General features: G+C 49.5%; 2 protein-coding genes across 3 annotated transcripts; one reads left to right on the top strand and one right to left on the bottom strand.

The window, feature by feature from the left end:
* The first annotated feature begins 2,547 nt into the window (after window positions 1-2,547).
* On the top strand, window positions 2,548-16,061 carry Dnajb13 (DnaJ heat shock protein family (Hsp40) member B13). 2 transcript variants are annotated; one of them, XM_051192353.1, is made up of 8 exons: window positions 2,548-2,666; window positions 7,474-7,577; window positions 8,417-8,578; window positions 11,441-11,598; window positions 12,589-12,702; window positions 14,449-14,562; window positions 15,144-15,220; window positions 15,765-16,061. In XM_051192353.1, exons 1-8 carry the CDS (start codon window positions 2,599-2,601, stop codon window positions 15,916-15,918), a joined length of 951 nt encoding a protein of 316 aa, XP_051048310.1. In that variant the 5' UTR covers window positions 2,548-2,598; the 3' UTR covers window positions 15,919-16,061. The 2 variants fall into 2 exon arrangements, with proteins under 2 accessions (XP_051048310.1, XP_051048311.1); XM_051192354.1 differs by having other exon boundaries at window positions 15,689-15,904.
* Window positions 16,062-19,810: 3,749 nt separating this feature from the next.
* Window positions 19,811-26,004, bottom strand: Ucp2 (uncoupling protein 2). The gene is made up of 8 exons (XM_051192352.1): window positions 25,909-26,004; window positions 25,059-25,220; window positions 22,550-22,771; window positions 22,225-22,435; window positions 21,313-21,507; window positions 21,124-21,225; window positions 20,602-20,782; window positions 19,811-20,229 (listed from the first exon to the last, which is right to left on the bottom strand). Exons 3-8 carry the CDS (start codon window positions 22,673-22,675, stop codon window positions 20,115-20,117), a joined length of 930 nt encoding a protein of 309 aa, XP_051048309.1. The 5' UTR covers window positions 22,676-22,771; window positions 25,059-25,220; window positions 25,909-26,004; the 3' UTR covers window positions 19,811-20,114.
* Window positions 26,005-26,646: the final 642 nt, after the last annotated feature.

Raw genomic sequence — 26,646 nt, 5'->3', positions numbered from 1 at the left:
GGCAGTATAGGAGGTGTTGCCTTGTTGGGGGTAGGTGTGGCCTTGTTGGAGGAAGTATATCACTAGTGGTGAGATTTAAGGTTTCAGAAGCTCAAGCCAGGCCTATTGGCTCACTGTCTCTTCCTGCTGCCTAGAACTCTCAGCTCCTCCTCAGCCCCAGGTCTGCCTGCATACCACCATGCTCCCCACTATAATGATAATGGACTGCAAGCAAGCCCAGTTAAATGTTTTCCTTTATAAGAGTTGCTATGGTCATGGTGTTTTCACAGCAATAAAGCCCTATCTTAGACAGTAAGTGATTGGAATCAAACTCAGGTCCTCTGCAAGAACAGCAGTGCTCTTCACCACTGTCGTCTCTCCAGCCTCCCCTTGCCACCCCCACTGCCAGGTCTCAGCTTTCCATAAGCTCTCCAGAGGTGATGCCCTGCTTGTGACAGGTTCTCTATCCTTTTGTCCACTCTGAAGAAGCAGCTCAGTTGGCTGAGAAGACCTGTTTCTCAGCTTTCTAGCGCCCCCTTGTGACTTCTGGTGAGAAATGCCTCCCGAGGAACGTGTCTTTTCGTGCATGTCTATTTTAAATGGTTTCAATCTTGCAGGAAATTTTACAAGACTCATACAAAATGTGATGTTCACCTGTAATCCCAGCGGTTGGAACACAGGGGCAGAGGGCCGAAGCAAGTTTATAACCAACCTGGTCTCACATCAAGTTGCAGCGAGACTATAAAAACGTGGGGAGTGGTTTCAACAAGATGGCTCAGTGAGCAGGAGAACTTGCACCACACTTGATGACATGCATGGGCTGATCCTTAGAGCCCACATGACAGACAGAGAGGACTAACTTCTGCAAGTTGTGTACCCACACACGCGTCCCACACACATACTCATGCATGTGTTCCAGCGCAAAGTAAATATTAAAACATTTTTAAAAACAGGACCAGAGAGGTGGCTCCATGCTCAAAGTGCTTGTCCCATAACCATGAGATTTCAGTGTGTGGCTATGTGCAGGTAAGTACAGTTGACCACAGAAGACAGGAGAGGGTGTTGGATCCCCCCAAGCTTGAGTTACCAGTGGTTATGAGCTGCCCAATGTGGGTGCTGGGAACTGAGCTTAGGTCTGGTTCCAGTTCTGTGCAAGCACGATACATGCTCTTAACGACTCCAGAACCCCAAAATGTACTGTTCCAATGTAAGATATTAATAGGGGAGACTTGTGTTGGGTATGTGAGAACATTTTAATCTCCCTTGTTTTTCTGAAAATACAAAACGGTTACAATTTAAAAAACCCAGTCAGATAAATCTGTGCTTAGAAAAAAGAACTTACTTCATAGCCAAAGCAAGCTTCACCCTCATTGTGTAGCCCAGGCTGGCCTCAAACTCAGGGCAGTCCTCCTGCCTCAGCCTACAAAGTGCTTGGATCATAGATGTGAGCCATCATACTCAGCTTGTTCTGAAGCACAAAACAAACAAGCAAACAAACAGAAACAAAACAAAACAAAACAAAAAACACTTTTTTGTTGTTGTTGTTTCATTTTGTTTTGTTTTTTAAGACCAGGTCTCACTATTTAGCTCTGGCTGTGAACATTATGTTTAGAGGGCAATTTTACTTGTGCTAAGTTTGTGAAAACAAACTTAACTTGCATAATCCTTGAGGAAGTTACTACTATCTTGAATGTTCCCTGTCAGGACATGGACCACTTCCTGGTGCAGTTGGGCCATTCATTAAAAATTGCTGATTGTTACAAAATATTTCACTGCCTCAGCTATTCGTACAAGGTAAATGGGTCACAAGATTAAACAGGCTGACTGCTAAGTTCTGCTTTTGTATGAAGCACTTGCTTGGATGCTGAGACACCTGCTGGACGCCTGTTACAAAATCAAGCTCTAGCCAGGCAGTGGTGGCACAAACCTTTAATTCCTTGGGAGTCAGAGGCAGGTAGATCTCTATGAGATTGAGGCCAGCCTGGTCTATGGAGCAAGTTCCAAGACAGCCAGGGCTGCACAGAGAAACCCTGTCTTGGAAAGAAACAAAAAACAAACCAAAATCAAATCTTGTCCTTACCCAGACAAGCTATGAGTTAATCTGGCTCCCCAAAAACTATAACTTTGTGGGTTTTGCCTTTATAATCCTTTGACTAACAATAGTCAGGACCTTACTTAGAGAACTCTCTAGTTTGGTCCTGGCTGGACTCTTTTTAATAAAAAGCCTCTAAAATTTACTAATTTGCTAAAACTTGAGTCAGACTGGTGAATCTCTGAACGACCTCTGACTCACAATGAATTCACTATGTAGATCAGGCTGCCAATGCTGAGAGCTGGGGTTAAAGGTGTTGCACCACTACACCCGGCTTTGTTCTGAAAATTTTAAGTTCAAGGCAGTTGCTGTACTAAAAACTAAACAAAAGTGCACAGGGACTCCAGTTTCTGAGATGCGTGACCTTTATCGGGTCACAGAACCTGCTATGAGCACTCCCAGGGTCATGTGTTCAAGACGGAAAGACTACAATTCCCAGAGTGCCCTTCGTGGTTGCCAGGGGCAACCATAGAATGCAGATTAACAGAGGCTGGATCTGAGGAAAAACTGATCCACTGCTATCAGCCATGGGGCTGGATTACTATGCTGTGCTCCAGGTCACTCGCAACTCAGAGGATGCTCAGATCAAGAAGGCGTAAGTGGGCGTGATCGGAGTCTGGCTCCTGCTGAGGCAGCCCCACCCTGATGCCAGCCAAACTGCTTTTCTGAGCAGTTTAGGGCAGGATAGGGGCATCTCTTTCCTTTTGCCTACTTTATCCTGGCTTTGGGCTGGTCAGGACACAGAATGGAAATTCAGACACACCCTTAGTGCACCAGGTCATTGTTACAAAGTGTGTATTGTTATAGAGAATTACCTGGGGCTGGGGAGAGGCAAGCAGCTCCTTGGAGGCTGTTCTGATAATTAAGCCAAAAGTCAAGGCCTGAAGGAGGATTAAGGCTCTGCAGTAGGCTGGAAAGGGAGAGGAGAGACTGAACTTGACAATTAATTGTGTAATCAAAGGTATAAAGAAAAAAGGAAGCATCTGAGGCAACTTGAGGTTTGGGGGCACACTAGCTGTCTGCATTGAAAATGGAGGTGCTTTTCTGGGAGCTTTCTATCATTGTTTTACTTAATCTTCAAGTGGCCCTGAGAGGTAAATGCCACTGTTATCCCAGGAACTTGTATGTGACTAATGGAATCAGAAGTCAGGCACCATCCCTACCTCCCTGGGCAAGGTTCTTATGAGGACTGAAGTGGAGTGTCCAGGGAAAAAGAGAAAGAAGATAAACTCACTAAACAATTGAGAACAATTCGGTACAGTGGATGATGTCACCCACTGCTCAGGGTTTTCACTGGCCAGTGATTTATCAACTGGAAGGTTGCCATGAGAGAAATCAGGCAGCCCATGGAACTTAGCAAAGGAAAGACCAGCATGGCAAATGGAGGTAAACACAGCTTAGTTACTGGAACGCCAACTGCACTGGCTAGTTTTATGTCAACTAACACAAGCTAGAGTCATTTGGAAGAGGGACTCTCAATTGAGAAAATGTCCTCACCATATTGACTGGTGGGTGAGGTGCATTTTCTTAGTGATTGATATGGCCCGTCATGGGGCTGGGCCACTCCTGGGCTGGTGGCCTAGATGCTATAAGAAAGCAGGATGAGTAAGCCAAGGGCAAACCAATAAGCAGCATTCCTCCATGGGCTCTGCGTCAGCTCCTGCCTCCCGGTTCCCTCCTTGAGTTTCTGTCCTGGCCTCCTTTGATGATGGAAGATTTGATTTGATTGTAGAAGTGTAAGATACAATAAACCCTTTCCTTCTCAAGCTGCTTTTGGCAATGGTGTTTCAGCACAGTGATAGGAACCCCAAGATACCAAGTATGACACCCTCACTCAAGCTTTCTGTGTCTGAGCTTCTAATCTCTTAAAAAAATAATAAAACCCTCATGATTCATTCAATAATAATAATAATAATAATAATAATAATAATAATAATAATAAAAGTGTGGAGGAGACAGACCAGGGAGATAAGCTGATGGCACAGTTGGTAGAGTGTTTGCTGTTCATGCAGGAGGACCTGAGCTGGAAAAAATGCTGTTTCATTTGTATCACGGGCTCTGAGGAGGAGGGGAAGGTGGTGAATCCCTAAGGCTGCTTGGACAGTCAGCCTAGCTTACTTGAGAGTCCCAGGTCAGTTGAGAGACTGTGTTAGTGACTGAGGTGGACAGAGGACCAATAGGAGAGGTTGTCCTCTGGCCTCCACATGCATGTGCCCACATGTGAACCTGCACAGACACACACTAGGCAACACACACAGTTTTTAAAGCACAGGAGATGAGATCATGTCTATAAAAATACCCAGAAATCACTGGCAGATGGAAGCCTGTGAAGTAAGAGCGATGGAAAGAATTGCATGTTCCTATTGACAGCCCATAACGTTTTCACTGTAGCAACTTTTAAGGCTTGAGCCTTGTGAATGCTACACTCTCATGGGGGATGTCTTGAGACTGGCAGATCCCAGGCATTGAGGACCAACTGCTGTAGTAGAATTTGTGAGCCCTACAGTGAGAGACTGTCTCAAAAAAAAAAAAAAAAAAAAAAAAAAAAAAAAAAAAAAAGAAAAGAAAAAAAAAAAAAAGAAGAAAAAAAAGAAAAGAAAAATGAAAAATTAAAGCTGACCTCTGGCTTCCATTCCCACAAATGTACACACACACACACCATTCATTTGTTTGTTTGTTTTTGAGACAGGTTCTATGTAGCCCTGGCTGGCCTGGAGCTTGCTATAAAGACCAGACTGGCTTCAAACCCAGATCTGCCTGCCTCTGCCTCCCAGTCATATACTACCACACCTGGCTTCATGCCATACATTTTAAACCATGACTTCATCCTTTCTCTCCCTTTCAAGACAGCTGATGAGCAAAGAGATGTTATTGTGGAGAGAAAGTAGGAGCTTGAACCTTAGCTGGATATGTCTGGATTGCCTGCTGAAGTTAACAGGGAAATGGGTATGAAGAGGTTCAGTAGGATTTTAGGGGAAAGAAAGGGGGCAGAGGAGACAGGAAGCAGGCAAGAAGAAAGGGAAGGAAGGAAGGAGGGGATAGAGAGAGAAACCCATTCGCAGCTAACGACAGAACTGGGTTATTGTGGTTTCAGGGAGACATGGTTATGCCACAGTTGCAGGAAGGAAAGGAAAGAAAAACGGATGACATTTGGTGACTACTGGGATGGGAATCAAAGACTATGCTTAGATTTCCAGCTGTGGCACCTGGGGAGAAATGAGGGCATGCTTGCAAGATCTGGGGGGAGACAGTGAAATGCATTGGTGGGGCACAAATGTCTGCAGCTCAGGGAAGGAGGTTGGTAGGAGGTGGGCATCAGCTGTGTGAGAGATGAGCTCAGCCTGCAGACTGTGAAATGAGAAGAGGTTCCGGAACTCCAGACGGCTGTGTGGGAGGGCTGGGCAGGGTTAGGAGCCCAGATCAGACCCAGCAGGGGCTGTGTGGGGGCAAACTGGGACTGAGTGTCTTGGACTTCTAGGCTTGATGTTTTTTTTCTTGCCCTCCCTGTCATGCCCTGCAGCAGCAGGCTTCCTTGTGCACAAGCCTCCCCTGCCTTTCCTTCTAAAGGGGAGTGAAGCAAGAGGGTAGAGGAGGAGAGCAAGTTTCAGCCCTTCCTGTGGGCGCTCTCCAGAGTGCTCAAATCTCTTACCAGATGCTCTCAGCTCCTGCCAGGCCATGTCCACATCCTTCAGGGTTCAGTCCAGTTCCCTGCATCTCCTAGAGTCTGGATGGTCAGCATGCCCCAGCACGTCTAACTCAGGTGCTGCACTGTCGTTGTGATGGTCTCCTTCCTGCACCTAAGCAAATGATCCCTTTATTAAACTCTCCACAGAGCATGCACTCAGTCTTTTCTCTCTTGACACTGTGTGTCTTCAGATGCTGCAGGCATCCTGGGACCGAGTGATGAGACAGCAGATAGTAAGTGAAACAGGAAGAGAGTGCCAGGGCTTGATGGGACCTGAGAGCTCATTATACACCGGAGAAGCTTGGTCGGTCCTGGTCCTCTGTGAATAGAGACTGAGATAGAATTAGATGGAAATAGTGTATGATCTGAACCTGTTCTGGGAATAAGCAGGGGGAGCCTGCAGATTTCAGTGGTGGCCCAAGACCTTGGAAAAGAAAGGGAAGGCGGTGCTAGGTAGGGAGAGCTAAGTGTGGCCTGTGGGGGATATTCCATCCAGGTTGATAGAGGATGTTGTGGTTTGAACAAGAAGAGTCCACTCCTCTAAAGGGTCATATGCTAAAGGCTTGGGTCCTAGCAGGTTGTGCTACTGAGAAAGAACAGGCTCATTAGGATATAAACTCATTAATTAATTGACTGAGAGATTAATCCAGCTGGGCAGTGGTGGTGCACACCTTTAATCCCAGCACTTTGGAGGCAGAGGCAGGTGGATCTTTGTGAGTTCGAGACCAGCCTTGTCTACAAGAGCTAGTTCCAGGACAGGCTCCAAAGCTACACAGGGAAACCCTGTCTCAAAACACCCCCCCCAAAAAAAGAGATTAATTCCTTCATATTGGAATAGGCTATTACAAACAGGGACTATTAGAAGTAGGTCTCTGGAGATTGACCTTTGATGTCCTGTCCCCAGACCTTCCCTCCCTGTGTTTCTCTTTTCTTCCCTTCCTTCCTCCTCCTAGTTTCTTCCTTCCCTTCCCCTCCCCTCTTTCTTCCGTAGTTCCTCCCTCCCCTTCCCCTTTTCTCCTTCCTTCTCCCTTTCCTCCTCCTCCCCTTCTCTTTCTGGCTCTCCTTCCTGGCTGTCACTCAGGTGAGCAGCTTTGCTCCTGCCACGATGCTCAGCCTGGAAGCAACAGTACAAGCCAACCATGAATGAAAACTATTAGCCAAAATAAGCATTTCCTGGTTTTGTTTTGTTTTTTAAGTTATTTTTCTCAGTTACTTTTTTACAGTAACCAAAAGCTAACTCAGGGGTGTCCTGTGTCTCACAGGTGAACTGTCACAAAATTTTACCTGCACTAACTAGGTCTTGGCTGTGGGAGCTAAGGGGACAAAGCAGTCTTAGAACAGGTGCCTAGGTGGCAGCTGTCAGGGCTGCCAGCCCATTGTGCTCTCTACCCCAAGTTCTCTTCCAACAGATCTGAGCAGCACACCCCACAGCCACTGATATCTGTCCACAGCCACTGATGTCTGTCCACAGCCACTGTTATCTGTCCACAGCCACTGATATCTGTCCACAGCCACTGATATCTGTCCACAGCCACTGATGTCTGTCCACAGCCACTGTTATCTGTCCACAGCCACTGATATCTGTCCATAGCCATTGATATCTGTGTTGCTCTCCATGGTTCATAACAAGGTTAGATAGCAAAAGTCAGCCCTGAGCAATACTCTAGCCCTCAGAAGCTGGTCAGAGACAAGGGCTTACATAACCTCCCTCTTCTAGGTACCGGAAACTTGCCCTGAAGAACCACCCATTGAAGTCAAGTGAGCCATCTGCACCAGAGACATTCAGGCAAATAGCAGAAGCCTATGATGTGCTGAGTGACCGTGAGTGATGCTGGGGCTGTCACTCACCCCTCCACTAAGATCATTCCTCCGGTGTCTGTGTGGCCAGGTTTTCTACAGAAATAGGAGATAGAAAGCAACCATCCTCCCTGCCCGGTATCTAGACAAACTGAGAACAAACTTGGCCGTCAGGGGGGTGGGGTTATCGCTCACCCAGACGAGGCAGTAAGTGCTGAAATGGGGCATGCTCCCCTGCCTCCAGCCCAGCAGAGAGGAGCAGCCATTCTCATTTATTCTTCTCAGGTGGCCTCCAGGGACAGTGGGAGCAGACAGCCACAGAGAGCATTAGAGCCATAGGAAATCTGTTGGGAAATCAGTTGTGAGTGGTGAGGGTGGTTCACCACCCTGCAAAGAACAGCTGGTGTTTCTAGGGGCTGGTCTTGGGGGCCCAGCTGGCTTCTCTAAGGGCTATTTGGGGGACTGTGATTGTAACTTCTCCAGCTCTGTCTTTTTAGGACTCTAAAGTTTGCAGTTGAGAATTTTTAGATTCTAAATTTTAATGTTTTAGAATTCCAGTCTACCTCCCAAGACTGAGCTAGGCCAAACCCAGGTATGTGCTTGACCCTCAGCCTCCCAGGTCCTCCTGAAAGCCCATCCAAGGTGAATTTTTCTCATTGCCTTTCTGGGCTATCTGGCCATCCTACAGAATATATAGGATAGATGAATGACTCTGAAACTCACTCAGAGTGACACTGACACACTAACTTCTAGAGACTTTCAGGCTATCCTTGCCCATCACCTTCCCAAGCTCTCTCACTAACCCCCAACCTCTCTAGTCACACACACCCTGGATCCCTCCTCAAGGTCACATGTATCCACAGCTGTGAAGAGAGGAATCTACGACAAGTTTGGTGAGGAAGGCCTGAAGGGTGGGATTCCTCTGGAGTTTGGATCCCAGACTCCATGGACAACGGGCTACGTCTTCCATGGCAACCCTGAAAAAGTGTTTCACGAGTTTTTTGGGGGAGACAACCCCTTCAGTGGTAAGAATCCTAACCTACCCCTTGCTTACTGGTAAAGAACACAGCTGCATAAAATACTTTTCTTGGTGGGTATATTTGGCTGCTTTTTATTTATTCAGTTTGCATTATTATTATTATTATTATTATTATTAGCCCCGACCCAGAGGGCAGTCAGTGACTGACTGGGAAACACCTAGGAAGGAATGAAGGGCAAGGGATAGGAAGAACGACAGCAAGACACTATTTTGATCAAGCTGACAAATTTTATTTTCTCAGAGGAGACTTATATACTGCCATAGGTAGGATGTGAGCAGGGTTTGCACGTAGGCAAAATGAAAGGGTCAGTAGAAAGAATGGCCTGAACTAATCTTTAACTGGTTGTAAAACTGTAGCAGGAGGAATATCCTGAGCTATTTTTTAACGGGTTGTAAAACTGCAAGCCTAGGAATGCTCTGCTAAACATTCTGCTTACTTCTTAAGAGGCAATAATTTTCTATCTCAGAGACCTGAGGTTATGAGGATGGTGATGGTCCCCAACAATTTTTATTAGTATTATTATTATTGAAACATGTATCCCAGGCCAGCCCAGTTTAGACAAGGATGACCTTAAACTCCTGATCCCCTGCCTCCCAAGTGCTGGGATTACAGGCATGTGCCACCACATCCAGTTTTCTTTCTTCCTTTCCTTTTTTAATTTTATATTTGTTTATTTTATTTGCCTGTAGGAATGTGCACATGTGTGTGTTTGGTGCCCAAGGAGGTCAAAATAAGGCATCAGATCCCCTGGAACTAAAATTAGTGATGGTTGTAAGTTGCCATGTGGGTTCTGGGAACTGAATCTGGGTCCTCTGCAAGAGTAAGGAGAGCTCTTACTATTGAGCCGTCTCTGAAGCCTCCTAGATTTGGCCTCACTCTGTAGTGTATATAGCTCCAAATCCATTTTGTGTAGTTGAGCTGGCTTTGAACTCATGGCAATCCTAGATTAGCTACCCAAGTGCTAGGATCACAGGTGTGAGTCACCATATCCATCCAGCCTGGTTTTATTTCTTTGAGAAATAAACACAGTACACAGAGAGAAAAAGAACTGTTTATTTGTTTATCTGAGGCAGGATCTCTCTCTTTAGCCCAGGCTGGCTTCATATTCTCCAGCCTCCCAAGTGCTGGGATCCCACATGTAAACCACCACACCAAAATTCAAATGGAATTTACTGAAAATATTCTAACCCTCCATTTCCTTTCTTCTCCTTGATGCAGCCTCTTGATGTTAGCATCATGTTCTTCCAGGAATCTCCTCTGTTTTTTTTTTTTTTTAAAGATATTCTGCAGAGCTAAGGATAGCACGGCTTTGTATAGGCAGACCAGTGGTTCTCAATCTGTGGGTCATGGCCTCTTTGCCAAACCTCTGTCTCCAAAAATATTTACAATGTAATTTGTAATAGTAGCAAAATTGTAGTTACAAAGTAGCAATGAAAATAATCTCATGGTGGGAGGGTCACAGGAGAACTGTATCAAAAGGTTGCAGCATTAGGAACCTCTGCTCTAGGTAAAGACTTTACCATGTAACTACCTTCTTGGTCCTTTTTTTAAAAAAAAGAACTTTTATTAATTTATTTAGAGTGTGTAAATTGGAGGACCATCCTCACAAGTCAGCTGTCCCCTTCCATCTCAGGTACTGGTGACAGGTGCCTCTACTTACTGAGCCGTGACACTAGCTTTCGGCCATGACATCTTAAGTCACTGCATGTCCCCTACTGTTGAAAAGCAGTCTAGCTTGACACACTCATTCCATGGCTTTAATCATGAGAAGCAGGGTACATGACAGCCACCTCTGACTACAGAGTACAAAGGGTCTTCTCACTCTGCAGTCTACAGAGGGGGCCCTACATCTAGCAATATATCATAGTGATCAAGGCCACACAGATCCTGTGGCCAAGGGGTAGTGTGGTATAGGTCCTAACTTCATTACTCACAGCTGTGAAGCTGTGAGCATTCTGTCCGCCTCTCTGACAATGAAGTAGAGGAAAATCACTGAGAACAGAACCTGATTGACTGCAGGCTCTCCCAAGGTTTAGCTGCTCCTCATCTTAATGGTATAGGCAGGGCAACTCCAAGCAGATTCGGAAGGATGTCTCTCACTGCCACCAGGCTAAAGGCAAGGGCATCAGCTGGGCTTTGGGTGGAGGGCAGGCAGGGGTAGATGAGGGTGAGGAAGGAAGACTGAGGCATGATGGTGACCACTCACAGTTCCCATCAACCTCCAAGTCCTTCTTTGTGTCAGCTAGTGACTCTGGAGAGCTTTGTCTGCTTGTCTAGAATAGTCACTCACGGGGGTGGGCAGAGAGGGGCCAGTAGGGCCTGGGAAGTAGAGTGGATAGGTAGTTCTGACCCACTCTGTCTGAATGGAGTCTTCTTGGCACTACCAGGATCTGCCACTTAGAGCAATGGCAGTGCCTGGCCCCGTGGGAGTTCTAGGAAGCACCGGGGCCTGGCAGGCCTGATGCTCACTGGTCTGTAGCTAATGGCTAATGGTAGCTTCTTGAAGCCAAGTGTGATGGCTCACACCTGTCTCCCCAGCATTCGGGAGATTGGGGCAGGAGGATCGCCTTGAGTGTAAGGCTAAAACCAAATGAAATGAAACAAATAGTCCCTTGGTCTGTGGCTCTGAGAGGTGGAAATGATGCACTGAACTTTAGTCCTGGGGCACAGAAGAGGTTCAAGGAAATACAGGGTAGGGATCTGTGTGTGCGCGCACATGTGTGTGTGAGTGCACGTGTGTGTGTGTGTGTGTGTGTGTGTGTGTGTGTGTGTACCTATCTTTCTGTCATTTGTCTGATCTGTGTCTTTGAACATCAATTCTGTTACTCATTTTCCTATCTCCTTTAGAATTTTTTGATGCAGAAGGAAGTGATATAGATTTGAATTTTGGGGGGCTTCGGGGCCGAGGAGTCCAGAAACAAGACCCTCCAATAGAACGAGACCTCTATTTGTCCCTGGAGGACTTATTCTTTGGCTGCACCAAAAAGATAAAGATCTCCAGAAGGGTAAGGACTCAGCTTGTTCTCTTAGCAGGCACCTTCTAAACCTACAAACCTCCCTGTCACCCCATTCCCCCCAAAGGAAAACTCAGTGATCATTTCTGATGAAATTGACGGATCTTAGACCAAGAAACTCAGTAATTTTAGATTTTAGAACTCTAGAATCTGAAATTTGAAATGAATAATGGAGGGGATTCCCACCTCTGCAGCCACCTCATGGGGACAGGATCCTCCCCTTCTAAGTCCAGCCCCACCCCTTGTGGAAAGTGGAGGAGTAGGTGTGGGATGAGTCTCCTGTGAGTTCCATTCCAGGACATTTCCAGAGGACATCCCGAGGAATGTGTGCCAGGACACAGGGTGAACATGGAGGTGGGCTGGTAGTCTCTAAGGTGACAGCTTAGAGAAGACCTTTGTGAGCAGCTGTTGCAGTATTCAATCCTTGGCCTAACCCTGGCCCATAGCCCAGCCCTCTTCCTCTCCTTTGCCTGGGGGAGATGCCCATTGTGACCATGCTTTCCAAAGGTGGCACTCTGGACTCACGGGACTGGGGACATGATGGGGGATACTCTGTATGAGGTTCAATGTCTTGCTTTCTGAGAGGTCTGCCCCCTCTTTTCTTCATATCAACCAATAACTTCCTAGGAACTGAAGTCTGGGTCTCTAGTGGTCTTTTACTGGACAGTGAGGGGCAGTGGAGCCTGGGGAGGGACAGGGAGGACTTTGGGATTAGGCCAGACTTCTGGGATTTGGAAAGAGGCCCCTTTCACTGTGCTCCTATTGGTGGCCAGAGCTCTTGGTGACTGTTGCCTCAGGCCACAGCTTCATCAGTCTGAGGACATGCCTTGCCTTGAAGAGTAACTCTTAGATCCAGTGGCAGTGGGATGGGAGTGGGAATGGCTCTGGCAATTCATCCGCATTGCTATGGTTACTATCTGAGCATGGACTCCACAGAGCCTTTCCCTGAGCTAACTCCCCACCCTGTCCCCATTGCTGTAGGTGCTAAATGAAGACAAGTATTCCTCTACCATCAAGGACAAGATCCTGACTATTGATGTGAGGCCTGGGTGGAGGCAAGGCACACGAATCACCTTTGAGAAGGAAGGGGACCAGGTGAGAGGGACAGAGGCTGGCTTGGGTCAGCCACCAGGCTCAGGTAGTGAGAGAATTGAGAGGGAGGGAGACCATGTTTTTCCCCTGTCCCTACGAGCTCTGGTCTAGTAGAGTGAGATGTCTCTAGAGTCCCGTTCCAAGGACAGGACCTCAAAATGCTTCTATGGATGCAGCTTAGGAGTGTTACCATTTTACACAGTGGGAAAACTGAGGCCCCAAGACAGAAGGAAGGGACTTGCTCAAGATGAGAACACAAAATAGCTGGGCGGTGGTGGTGCACGCTTTTAACCCAGCACTCCGGAGGCAGACGCAGGTGGATCTCTGAGTTCAAGGCCAGACTGGTCTACCGAGTGAGTTTCAGGACAGCCAGGACTGCATAGAGAAACACTGTCTTGAAAAACCAAAACCAAAACCAACCAACCAACCAAAAAAAAAAAAAACCAAACCCACAAACTCACAAAAAACTAAAAGAAGGGCTTAGGGAGGTGGTTCAATGCCACCCAAGGATGGAGACCTGGACTTGATTCTCAGCACCAGTTAGAGCAAGTCGCCCCTATAATCCCAGTGCTGGCAAGGCAGAAAGACAGAAAGAAGGTCCTTGGGGTTTGCTGGTCAGCCAATCTAGCTGAACTGGTGTTTTCTAGGGTCAAAAAATAAGATGGAGAGCAATTGAGGAAGACACCCGATGAACTCCTAGTCCCCAACACACACATAAGTATATGCAATTACACACACACACACACTCACTCACAAACACACTTACCTACCTGGAAGGAGGCTCAGCATCCTTTCCAGTGTTCTTGGGTAGTAATCCCCAAGAAAGCCCCAGGAGAGAGGCTTCTCAGAAGCATTCCATTAATGATAATTTGGAATTACACTTACCCATGGAAAATATCAAATTATTATGCTAGGTGCTGAGTACTTATGCACTGAGATGAAGTGCAGTAATGGAGAGCTCAGAGCACAGAGAGATGAATTAATTCCCTTGCCCATCCATATCTGGTCTCTTTCTCACCTTAAAACACTTGCTTCCAACAATCACTCTTCAACATGGTTCACTGAGAGTCAAAGCTACCCAGGAGGCTGAGATGGGGGGGGGTCACTTGAGCCTAGGAGTTCATGTTCAGCCTTGGTGACTATGTCAACTTGGGTGAAATAGTGGATCCCAGGCTATTCTGGGCTATAGAGTGACAGACACCCTGTCATAAACAAGTGGGAAAGCAAACAGATGCCAACATCCCCCGTTCTGGGAAGCATTTCCCAATCTCCCCACATGGCCCAGGGTCTCTTCAGAGCCCAGCCTCTGGGCTTCCCTTTTTCCTGGCCCTGAGCTTACTGAGATATCACCATCTGGCTATTTGTTGCACTGGGAGCTGCAACCGCCTTACTTTCTGTCTGCAGTTGTCAAAAGAGAGGTTGGTACTCAGGGTGCCTCACTGAAGCAGAGAACTCATTGCTGGGTTACTGTCAGGCAGGGAAGTTGTCTGGGCCAGCTCAGTGTCCAGCTGTCACACAAGGAAGTCCCTGCCCCATACCACTGGGTGTGTTTGTTTTTAGGCCTGCTCCGTAGAGAAGTACTTCAGAAGCAGAGAGTGATTCAGATGGCATCTCTAGGGAGTGGCCCGAGGCCACACTGAATGCCCCCTCTAGAAAACTAGACATAATTCTCCATTGCAAAGTAGGGGCAGGAACTTGAACAATTCACACAAGCAATAAACCTGTTACCTCTTGGGTTCCCCTGCCCAGGGCCCCAACATCATCCCGGCTGATATTATCTTCATCGTAAAGGAGAAGTTGCACCCTCGCTTCCGCAGGGAGCTCGACAACCTCTTCTTCGTGTACCCCATTCCTTTGGGCAAGGTGAGTGGGTACAGTGCAGAAGGGCACAGGGACCCAGACTGAACCCCACTTGGCAGCAGCCTAGGCTTCATGGCTTCTCCTCCAATCAACTTCTGGCAGATAGGGTCATGTGACTCTCAGTCCCTCCTTGCCCACCTCCTCATCTTTCCACACACTGTCCCGACCCTGCTGCTGCCCCCACTGTCTCAACATGCCCAGCTGGTGCTCTTCAAGATGCTCCTGCTGACTCATTCTTTGCACTCCCAGCCCCAGGGTGAGCACACTGCCTGGCTAGAGCACTTTCATACCTGCCCACCCCACCCTGGAGTCTTTTCAGCTACTGTCACTGCTGTGTGACCTTCCTCCCACAGAGCTCATCATCTCTGCCCCGCAAAACCTTACACTCTGTCATCACCAATCTGACCTACACCACTTCAAACTGGAAGGCAGGTCACAAGGCCTGAACAGTCTTTTGCCTCCCCAGTGTCCAACTCAGGGTTGGAAGCCACAAGTAGGCTCCCGAATGCTTCTAAAGAAAAGCTTCTAAGTAGAATGGCTGTGGACACATTCTGCATACCCACCTCTCATTAAAACTTCCCCAGGCTCTCACCTGCTGTACCGTGGAGGTGAAGACCTTAGATGACCGTCTGCTCAACATCCCCATCAATGACATCGTCCAGTGAGTCTATCCACCTAATAACAAGAAAGGGTGCACTGAGACTTGGAGGGTGGAGTGCAGACTGCAGCCACAGAAGGGTCTCCCTCCCAGGCTGAAACTCAAATCCACCAGCCTCTCTGGCTGAGCCATGGGCTGTGTTCACCCTACAGAAAGGATGCTTTTCTCTAATATGTGTGAAGCCCTGGTAGAGGCCAGAGAACCCTAGTGTTGGTCACTCTCTTGCCTCCATCCCCCAAATTTCTTATCAGAGAAGTAGCGGTGGGCTCCAAGTCTTTTTCCAAGGCAGGTCCCAGAGAGGGAAGGTTTGACTCTGCCCTCAGTGTCTACTCTGCTTCCTAGGGAGAGTTGTGCAATTCCTGGGGTGTGATGTTTGGAACAAGCCAGTCTCTGCTGCCACGGGTTCTGGCATGGGAGACTGTCTATCTGCTGGGAAGCTGTAATAACAGCCCATTCCTGTGGTCCTGATAGGCGTTAGGGTGGTATGGACCCACAGGATGCTCTCCGAGTCTCCTATGATCTTCTCATTCGTCCTTCCCTCTCTCAGCCCTAAGTACTTCAAGATGGTGCCAGGTGAGGGGATGCCACTGCCTGAGGACCCTACCAAGAAGGGGGACCTCTTCATTTTCTTTGACATCCAATTCCCCACCCGCCTCACACCCCAGAAGAAGCAGATGCTGCGCCAGGCATTGCTGACCTAATTCTGGGGCACCTGGGCAGGAGCAGGGATGGAGAGGGCTAACTGGGCTTCAGCCACCCCTACCTACTCCACCTCCACAGCCTGTGAAGATGGAAAGCATGAAATCTTAGGCCAATATAATAAAGATTCCTTTCCTATCCTCTAGCAATGACGGGGAGTGTGCTGAGAGATGCTTCCTGCTCTGCCTTCCTGTAGAACCCCAAAAAGCTAGGCACCTGGGCCCTCATTTTGTCTTCCTAGGCATGGACCATTCCCTGAGGCTTCAGAACCTCTTGCTTCCATCTCCGTAGCATGAGACAGGGCTATGTGACTGGCCCTGTCTAAGGTCCCTCTGCTCTTTTTGTTTCACAACATGTGTGTAGAAGGAACCTTCTATTGACTGTGCTGTCTTGAGAAATAGAGAGACAAGAAAAGCAAAGCACAGAGACACAGGACCTGTACCTGCACTCCAGTGTCTGTGGCTAAGCTGCCACCAGAACCTTAGGCCACTGTATAGACTCACAGACTTCAGTTAGAGTCCCACCCAGAACACAGTGCCAGAAAAGCCCTGCCTCTGTGGTTTTGTGTCTGTGGGCTGGGTCTCGGGCTGCCAGTTGTCTGGGTGGCATGGCACCCAATTGGACTCTGTCCAGGTCTGCCCATGATTCTTGCATTGGTTACTAACTCACCTTGTTAGTAGAGCTTACACCCTGCCTACAGGTGTGAAGACTGGGGTCGTTGGTGTGAAAGCTCTTGGCAGACAGACTCATGGTTAGATTATAGAGAGGGTCACAGCATTCATTGCTAGGTGCTTGAAGGAGGTCTGGCTTCCGGGGGTAGCCAGAGCTGTTTGACCCACACCAGTGCCTTTAAAGTGAACAACATTGTGTCCCTCTTCCATGCTGAGGAGATGGCCCTGTCTGGGTTTTGACTTTAGGCTGTGATGAGGTCTAGGCTTATGAGCAGCAAGCAGGTTCAATGGCTTCTGAGACGTGAGAAATAAACCAAACCAAAACACCCTCAGATTATCCACATTGCTTAGAATCCTGCCATTCTAAGTGCTATAGTAATTTAAGGTCTTTTCCTTTTGAGCTTTCCAAATTTGTTGTTTTTCAAGATAGGGTTTCTCTGTGTAGTCCTGGATGTCCTGGAATTCGCTTTGTAGCCCAGGCTGGCCTCAAACTTCGAAATCCACCTGCCTCTGCTTTCTGAATGTTAAAAGCATGAACCACACCCAGTTTTTGTTCTTTTAAATTTTGAGGCAGGATTTTAGGTAGCTGAGGTTGGCCTTGAACCCCTGATCCTCCTGTCTCCGTCTTCTACACACTAGATTATAGGCATGTGCCATCATGACCAACTGAAAGTTTTTTTTGTTGTTGTTCATTTTTAAATGGGTGTTCAGCTCTTGATAAGTATTTTGTTTTGGAAGATGTTCAGTCTTGTCCCTCCTGGCCCCAAACCCCTGGGCTCAAATTATCCTACTGCCTGCAGCCATCTTTGAACCACCATGAAGGCAGCAATAGGAAAACCTTGAGATTCAGGGTTAAGGGTGGCAGTTCACACTTTTAAACCCAGCACTGGGTTGCAGGGAGTTTATGCAGAAGCAAGTGGATCCCTAAGTTTGAGACTAACCTGTTCTACAGAGCAAGTTCTGGGACAGCTGGGGTTATACAGAGAAACTCTGTTGTAAAAAAAACAAAACAAAAACAAAAAGAAGACCTTGAGATAAGGGGCTCCAGGAAGCATCTCAGAGTAGCAGTCAAATATGGGCCTTGGGTCAGATACCTGAGCTGCTCACTTCACTTCTCTGGGCCTTTTTTGGTTGTTTTGTTTTTTGAGTATATTCCTACCTGTCCTGGAACTCACTCTGTAGACCAGGCTGGTCTTGAACTCACAGAGATCCTCCTGCCTCTGCCTCCCAAGTGCTAGGATTAAAGGTGTGCGCCACCAGCGCAGGACGGTCCTTTTTATTTAAAGTTTTTTTGTTTTGATTTGATTTGCCGGTACCATATGTTAGTGTGCTCTCAGAGGCCAGAGGAGGGCGTCAGATCTCCCTGGAACTGCAGTTACAGATGGTTGTGAGTAACAGATACTGGGTCTGGAGCCCAGGTCCTGAGAGTGGCTAGTGTTCTTGACTGCTGAGCCATTTCTTCAGTCCTCTGATCTCATTTTTTATGGTAAAGATTTTAAACCTTCCATAATGATGGTTAGTGAATCACCGGCTTCTGTGACAACTGACACGGAGGTGATTGTAAGTGCCTGCTATGAGGGCAAGCCTCCAGCACTATAGGAAGGGTGTAGGACTTCCGGCCTTCTCTAAGGCCACTGCTGCTGACCCTCCCTGGAGGGCTGTGTGAGATCACCATCATCTCAATAACTGGGCTATTTAGGGAGGCAAAGCAGGGCTTATCATATACCCACTTATATTACTGAGGAGGTTTCTGGTACAGCTTTCAAGGATTGTCTCCCCTTTCTCAGGTCATCTGATGTCCTAAATCCAGTGGTCTCACATCTATACCACGTCTGAATACATGGCTGGCATGACCTATTGTGGGCCTTCACTTGACCTGTTTGTTAGCTGTTGGTAGACATGCCTAGGGTAGTAAACTTCCCTGAAGGACTTAACACAATGACCAGACTCCCATTTGTTGTGTCCTTGTATGGTGAATCAAAGAGCACCAGGCTGCACTGCTGGCTGACCCTCACTGTGGCTTGCTACCTTAGGCCTGAGACAGTGGCTGGAGTTAGAAGCCAAGAACTGGGTGCACTCTCCTCTGGGAGCCAGTTGAACAGTCTGGCCTCTTGCAAAGCACTGGGAAGGTCCACCCTTCTAGCTCTGATCCACGCTCTGCTAAGGAGGGAGAGGAGCAGAAGCCACAGCATCTTAGGCTGGAAGGACATCCTATTGTCCAGGCCCAGCTTCACCGCAGCTGGACACAATTCCCCAAGGACCCTCAGCACTGTATACCTTATCTCAGCCCTCATCCAAGACAGGAATAAGATGTCTGAAACCTGTATAAGATGGCCTCGGAGACTTGATGGGCCCAGTCTGGTTCTGGGATCCCAGTCCCTACTCCTTGAAAAGAAGCAGCCCTGTCTCTCTCTCTCTTTCTCTCTCGCCTGAGGACAGCTGGAAAAAAGGACAAACTAAAAGCCTGGACAATCTAAGCCTTGGCTGGTTGCCAAGCTTGGAGAAGAACCTTAGAAGTCAGGTATGGTGGTTGTGATCCCAGTACTTGGGAAGCTGAGGTGGGATTGTCATGAGTTTGAGGTTAGTCTGGACTACACAGTTAGTTCCAGGCCAGCTTGGGCTACAGTGTGAGACCCTGTCTCAAACAAAACAAAATCCCCACAGGGTGGATGTTTGCTAGGGGCCTGAACCAAAGCCTTCAGTGGATCAGGCCTGTCTTGCCCCCTTGTTCAGAACAAGTCTTAGGGTGTGCCTATAGTTAGGGACAGTCCAACTTGCCCTCAGTAGTCTATGACTTGGGGAGATGGGTTGCTAAGTGTGAAACAGAATAAATCAAGCCCCAAAGAATGGAAGGTTCTGGGCTTTCTCTACATCTCCCAATACGCTGATGACCAGGGGCAGATTGACAGGCCTGGTCAGTGAGGGTGGGGAAGGCAGCTCTAGAGAGCCAGGTGCTGAGTGACAGCTCACAAGGCCCACAAGGGAAGTGCAGGGTAGGCAAAGACTCTGCTTTCTCTCTGGGCTGTTCCTCTGTCACCTCAGCCCAGGCAGGGTCTGGAGGAATGGACTAGATGACCCCCACAAACCCTTCTCCAGGTGGTAGAGATAGAATGTGAGTCATATCCCTCTTTAGGTCACTGGGGTCTTCCTCTTCTGCTAAGGTGCTGAAAGAGGCCCATTGGCCCAAGACCTCTGTACATAGCTTATGAGAGATAGAAGACACCAAGGTTGAGCATGCTTTATGGGAGAAGGCTGGCTGGGCTGGGATGGGGATGAAGACAGAGATTTGGAATTAACTGTTAAAATGACAAAGGGGTTGGGGTCTTGGCTGCTGTCAGGCTTTCTCACTGTGGGGCCATTAGCACTGAGGCACGGGGAGATAAGGTGGGAAGGGAGTGTAGGTAAGGGAAATGAGGAACCAGGGAGAGGTGTGGGGCTGGGCAGAGGATGAAAAAAAGGGCAGGGGCAGGGGCAGGGCAGGGCAGGGCAGGGCAGGGAGCAGGGTCCAGGTCAGCAGCAGGAGATGCTCAAAAGGGTGCCTCCCGGGACTCGTAGGCAGCCATCAGGGCCCTTTTGAGCTGCTCATAGGTGACAAACATCACTACGTTCCAGGACCCCAAGCGGAGGAAGGAAGGCATGAACCTAGAGAGAGAAAACACAAGTCATGGAGGCTTCTACCATTGGGCCTAGCAGTCCACCCACAGACTGTCGCAAACGAGGCTGAGAGGACCCGATGAAGAGCCCCACAGCTCTGTGCCCAAGAGCAAGACTCCCAAGTACCCAGCTCACTAGTTCTGCCGAGCTGGGGAGTAGAACCCAGTGCCTTGAGCATGCTGGGCAAGCGCTCTACCACTGAGCCACCTTCTACCCAGCCTGAACCCCTATATTTTAACCTCTATAAAAACCACAGGTGACAGCAATTATGGGATGTTTGGCCCTTAGTCGCATCTCACTTCTGGGTGGTTCTCTCCCTTCGGTAAGGCCTGGAGTTGGGTAGGGGGATCAGAGGCTCACCCCTTGTAGAAGGCTCGGGGCCCCTCCTTCTGGAGCATGGTGAGGGCACAGTGGCCTGCGCTGTGGTACTGGCCCAAGGCAGAGTTCATATATCTCGTCTTGACCACATCGACGGGGGAGGCGATGACGGTGGTGCAGAAACCCGCCCCGAAGGCAGAAGTGAAGTGGCAAGGGAGGTCATCTGCCACAGAGCAGCAGGAAAAGCTGTCAGCCCTCCCCAGCCCACCCACACTGGCCATAGGTGACAGACATCACCCATGAGCTTTAAGGTTTAACAAAACCTAGAGTTTTAAGGAGACAGGTTTTAAAAACACAGGCTGTAGCTAGGATTTCTTAGGAGGACACAATATATTCTTTCAGACACTCTAGCCTGTTTTTCTATGTGCAAAGTGGGGTCTTCATCCAGCTGAATTTGAATGGTTAGAAATATAAACTCTATAAGCGAAAAAGCAAAGATGAAAAGACATGGTCTTTAGGGAACAAGACCCCCATTCCCACCAGATCTTACTGACCCCAACACACCTGTCATGAGGTTGGCCTTCAGGAGAGTATCCTTGATGAGATCATAGGTCACCAGCTCAGCACAGTTGACAATGGCATTACGGGCAACATTGGGAGAGGTCCCTGTAGAAGAAAGCGTTTGTGAGAGTCCAGGACATTGTGTGTGTGTGTGGGGGGGGGCGGCATGGGAAACCAGCACCCAGCACACACCTTTCCAGAGGCCTCGGATTCCCTCCTCTCGTGCAATGGTCTTGTAGGCTTCGACAGTGCTCTGGTATCTCCGACCACCGCCAGCCCGGGCCTGGGCCTGGAAGCGGACCTTTACCACATCTGTAGGTTGGGCCACTGCAACAGCCAGGGCACCTGTGGTGCCACCTGCCAGGAGGCGGCTTCCGATGCCTGCATCTGTGGGCACACAGGCTTACACTCAGGTACACATACTTTTGCCAAACCACCATGTCATAGACCACTCTTGCTCCACAAGTCCTCCCAGCGGTATAACAAAGTGGAGACAAACCTCCTCAAATGTGTTCATTTAAGCTACTTGGCAGCCTTGGGAAATCAGTCAGTTCCATTAGCAAGTGTGAAAACCAAGACCAAGAGAAGTGATTCTTCCTAGCAGAACAGGACTTGAGAGACAGGTTCTCAGTCAAGCTCTACCTTGTGAGCCTGGGGAAGGCACCCTTGTCTTAGGTATTCAGTTTCCTCAAATTAGGAGGGTGTGGTGACACACACTTGTAATGTCAGCAATTTGGAGGCTGAGGCAGGTAGAGATGTGTAAACTCCAGGCCAGCCAGGGCCAATAGTGAGACCCTGTCTCAAATCCCTTCTCTCCAAGGATGGATGCAAGAATGCTGGCTGTCAGGGCAAAAGGGTGTGGTTGCGGTCTCTCCATTGTGCCTTTGTCCCAGTCCTTGGTTTCTGAATCTGTGACCCAGGAGGCCACCTACTGCCATGGTGCTGTGAGGACTATCATGGGCTTACTACATCTTTTTCAGAGCTGACATGCAGGGTCACTTCTCTACTCCTCTGATCCTCCCAAGGGTCTTGGGGAGCCTAAAGGAGCCATTCAGCTACACAAACTAAGGTCACTCATCTGTTGTGCCCTAGCTGCATACTCACGCTCTGAGCCCTTGGTGTAGAACTGCTTGACAGAGTCATAGAGACCAATGCGAACAGAAGCAAAGCTCATCTGGCGCTGCAGGCCGGCGACCAGCCCGTTGTAGAGGCTGCGTGGGCCCTCGGTGCGCACCATGGTTAGGATGGTGCCCAGCACACCCCGGTACTGGGCGTTGGCTGCAGTACGCGCTAGCCCTTGACTCTCTCCTTGGATCTGAAAGACCAAGAAGGAGTAGCTAGGAGTACAGGTGGACGGCTTTGCCAGTCTCCTGCCAGCTCGAGGCTCCTCATTGCCCCTGAGGCAGCGGGAGCCTCATTTCGTCCTTACCTGCAGCCGGACTTTGGCAGTATCTAGAGGAAAAGTGATGAGATCTGCAATGCAGGCAGCTGTCCCAGCTCCCAGGAACTTCACGGTGGCTGTAGGGGGCATATCTGTGGCCTTGAAACCAACCATGATTGAGATTTCCTTCTACCTCCCAGAAGATGGAGAAAAATTGGAGAAGCAGGAGCCTTCAATCGGCAAGACGAGACAGAGGAACTCTGCCGGAATCTAAGCCAAAAGAAGAGAAGCTGTTCAGTCGCTTCCCGCTCACCACCTACCTACCTACCCCTGCCAGGAGGGGAACCAGGGGAGAGCTCCTAGAGTAGTCAAGTAGGGTCTGGGAAGCAATTGCTGCCAAGGAGCTGAGATTCTGTGAAGGGCTGGCTCCCTCTTATTTAGTGTAGGGACTACGGCTTCTGGGTCATCCCGAGACTGCCTCACAGCCACCGACCGGCTCCTGACCTGATGGTACACTGCAAAGAGGACAGCCACATTCCTTTTCTGTGGGTCTGTCCCAAGGGCTGACCGAGTGAGGGAAGTTCTGCCAGAGCAGGACCTGGCAGGCCAAATCCCACAGGCTTTTTGTTCTAGGTTCCTAGGCAGGGCGGTTCTGGCTGCTATGTAATCACTGAAGGGAGAGATGTTATTTCCATCCTTGCTAGCCCCCAGAGCTCCGGCCCTCTGCTTCCCCAGGTGCAGGTTTACAGAGGTGCACCACCATTCACCCTCTCCAGGCTCACTGGCAGGCACCGGGGAGGATAGGAGACCCTGGCGGCCCAGAGGCCTGTTTGTTTTCCTCAGTGTACGGACATTCTCAGTTCTTTGTGGTGGGGTGGGAGGTGCAGGTCCCGGCTAAGCAGGAGACACAGGAAACCAAAAGCTCCATTTTGTTCTTAGAGTTGGAACACCACCCTCCTCTCTGCCCCAGGAGGAAGTGAGCCCCGCACCCAGTGGGGGAGGGTGAGCCGCCTTGGCTGCTGTTTCCCTAGTTTCACTTCTCTAATTTCATTGGAGCAACTGCTCTGAGCGGGGCTTGATTGGCTGCCTGTGTTGCTAGGGCTCAGGAAGAGAGCGGTGGCTGGTGGAGGGAGGGTGTGGTGGTAGTCACCTGTGAACACAGACAACCATGGCAACAAAACTGCTGGGACAAACAGGGACATCAGGGCAACTCATGACTCACAGCAAGGGTTCAAGAGCCCCTATGGGGCAAAGCCAGACCCGATCCATGTTCCCTTGAGCCTCTGGGGCTCAGTGAGACTACGAATCAAGTGGCGAATTGTAAGGATGAAGGTGCTCCTTGACCTCCTCCTAGGTGGTGCTCCACACTTTGTGTGACCCACCGCTCTTGCACGCACATAACCCTGGGAAATCCCGAGAGTGGCCGGTGAGCCGGCTGTCCTGCCTGGCTCCCCGTCAGACGAAAGCTCGGAACTCTGTCTGCAGGCTCAATTTGTCCTGCACTGTAGTGCTTCATTTGTCCCCTGTTTTCTTAGTCCCAGGCTCTGACAGGGCCCTCTGCAACCGAAGCCCCTTCCTGCCAATTAAACAATTCTGAGACTCGGAACAGACCTCTCCTCTAGGCATTAGTGACATGATGCATGGGTCTATTGCATGTCTGCCTGACCAGAGCTAAGTTGTAGTGTTGTGTGAAACTCAGAAAGATGAAGTATCAGTTGCTGTCCAGACAAAAACCACATGGCTCAGCTGCCACTGTGAATGCTGCTTAGGGTTTTCCAAAGGTCGGGCCCTTGAGGGTTGGGTATAGAAGCAAAAAATCACCTGTACTAAAGCTCCTACTACCACTAAAATCCAGGCCTAGAAAATAAATCATGCTAGGCATGGTGGTGCATACCATTAGTTCCTGGACTTGGAAGGCAGAGGCAGATGGATCTCTGAGTTCAAAGCCAGTCTGACCTACTTAGGCCAACCAAAGACATGTGATGGGACACTGACCACCCCCCCCAAAAAACAAAACTAGGTCCAGCAGACAGGTAACCACTGTAGGTAGTAAAAACAAACAAACAAAACTAACACCCAATTTCTAATCTCATTCTCAGAGGCAGTCAGGGTTAGAAGGGAAGTTCAGACCAGCAAGATTGCCACTGAGTCTGAGGAACTGAGTTTGATCCCTGGGACCCAGATGGTAGAAGTATTCTTCTAATCTTTAACCACATGCCCTGGCAGCCATGTGCCTTACACACACACACACACACACACACACACACACACACGAGAAGACAAAACAAATACAGATCCAAACACCCAATAAGATCCTGTCGCCCCCCCCCCCTGCTGTGACTGCCAGGGCACCCAGAACCAGTTCCATCACATTTGGGTTAGGCTCTTCCTTTAAACGCTGTGATCCGCCATGTTTAAGAGCCAGAAGGCGACCAGGGGTGATGAACTGTGAAGAGCCACTTGCCAGGGTAGAGGGGATTTCTGATGGTCCTGCTGACCTCAGCCCTAGATCACAGGCCTGAGAGAGGAAAGCAAGCATCCTTAGCCTGGCTCTCACCTGGTGCGGAACTTTGAGGTCTCACACTGAGGCCTCCAGGATCAAGCTTCTCTAAAGGTATCCCGTTCTTCAAAGCTGCCAGTGGCTATCATCGCCTGATCCCCTAGATTTTCCATAGAAAGTGGCTGGGAGACGAAACACTTAAAAATCATACTATGTATCCTGTGGGCGAGAGGAAAGAAGCCAAGTTTAGAAAGGGATAATCTCTTTGCAGGACCACAGCCTACAAAGGAACGGACACCTCCACACAAGCCCTCCCAAACAACCTTATTGGGAGGCACCCAAGGCCTTTCCTCCCACACTCCGGCTGAGCTCCAAACTTCTTTCTGGACAGTTGTGTAGATAAGCAGCCTAGCTGTGCTGGGATACAGTCACTTGATTGTTGAGTGGAGCATTGTGTGCGATCATGATAAGGAAGCCTCAGTCCCTCTGTGTCCCTACTCCCACCTCTGGTCTCGGGCAGATTGGAGTCTGACAGTGTACAATTGATCTCCAAGCCTCCTCCAGGCACAAACAACCCCAGAAACCAGAGAAAAGGCTTTACACAATATGGCCCAGAGCAGCCTGGTGACAGTCATTCTGGTCAACGCTGACGTGGACTCCACCACCACCACCAAAAAAAAAAAAGAAAGAAAGAAAAAAAGTAGGCTGGGTGCATCGTGGCCCAGGGGAAGTTTAACCTACAACCAAATGGACACCAGAGACAAAGAACAAAGGGACTTAGGATGGAAGAGACAGAAAGGGACAAGAGAAGGCAAACTAGGTCTTCAAGGAAGGAAAATGAAAGAGCAAAGAGAGATGGAGTGGGAGGGACCAGGTGCGGCCGACACAGGGCTGGGGACACGCTCACCGGACCGCAGGAGAACACGGGAGTGAGGGCGGCTGTGTCCCGACGGCGGACGACTGATGGCTGCCCAGGAAGCGCTCGATCCGAAGGCACTGCGGGCGGGGCTGACAGTGGCTGCGAACCCGCGGCAGAGGAACTTAAGTCTTGTGGGTGTGGTCGGGGCGTGGTGTGGCCGGGGCGGAGCCAGGGTGGCCCACTCCCCAGAGGTGAGGAGGCGCTTCCTTCCATCTATAGTTGTTTGGGCGTCTAATGTCACCCCTGCTTCCGCAAGGGCAGATAACCGTGGGGATCCCTGGGTCTTTCTAGAGGGTCTCCGCTACTGGCCCTCAGGGCTCCAGTCTCATTGTGAGAGCAGCCCGACTGGCTGGCCTCCAGCTTTGGCTCGCGACCCCCACGCCCTGCAAGCCACCTGCGGCCTGGGCGGAGCGCGGGCTCCAGCGACCGGAACCAACCGGGGTGCGGCGGTGGGGTGAGGCTGACGTTCCCGCCTTCTGCCGCTCCCTTCTGATCTCTGGGGACCGGGGCACCTAACCGCTAGGGTGAGGCGAGGGCACCGAGCCTCCCATCCTCCTCTCTGGACCGACCGCAGCCAGGCTGGTGCTCCTCAAGGGAGAGGGTAGGGCAGAGTCCCTCCTGCTGCACTCCCAGCCCGGGAATGACAGGCTAAGCAGGTGGACTGGACTGGACCTCAGCTAGATACTGGCCGCGTAGGGGTGACAGACACGAAAACAATACTTGAAC

Source organism: Phodopus roborovskii, unplaced genomic scaffold (assembly GCF_943737965.1).
Source record: "Phodopus roborovskii unplaced genomic scaffold, PHOROB, whole genome shotgun sequence".
NCBI classification, from domain to species: domain Eukaryota; kingdom Metazoa; phylum Chordata; class Mammalia; order Rodentia; family Cricetidae; genus Phodopus; species Phodopus roborovskii.
Note: the sequence above shows the minus strand (reverse complement) of the source record. Positions and strands in the feature narration are given on the sequence as shown.

What these genes read in the sequence shown, in the direction of transcription:
- Dnajb13 (XM_051192353.1), top strand. Translation starts at nt 2,599, where the DNA reads ATGGGGCTGGATTACTATGCTGTGCTCCAGGTCACTCGCAACTCAGAG. An exon ending in GATGCTCAGATCAAGAAGGC is followed by an intron (nt 2,667 to 7,473) that starts GTAAGTGGGCGT and finishes TCCCTCTTCTAG; the next exon opens with GTACCGGAAACTTGCCCTGA. An exon ending in CCCATCAATGACATCGTCCA is followed by an intron (nt 15,221 to 15,764) that starts GTGAGTCTATCC and finishes TCCCTCTCTCAG; the next exon opens with CCCTAAGTACTTCAAGATGG.
- Ucp2 (XM_051192352.1), bottom strand. Translation starts at nt 22,675, where the DNA reads ATGGTTGGTTTCAAGGCCACAGATATGCCCCCTACAGCCACCGTGAAG. An exon ending in CTACACCAAGGGCTCAGAGC is followed by an intron (nt 21,508 to 22,224) that starts GTGAGTATGCAG and finishes GTGTGCCCACAG; the next exon opens with ATGCAGGCATCGGAAGCCGC. An exon ending in GAAGGCCAACCTCATGACAG is followed by an intron (nt 20,783 to 21,123) that starts GTGTGTTGGGGT and finishes GCTCTGTGGCAG; the next exon opens with ATGACCTCCCTTGCCACTTC.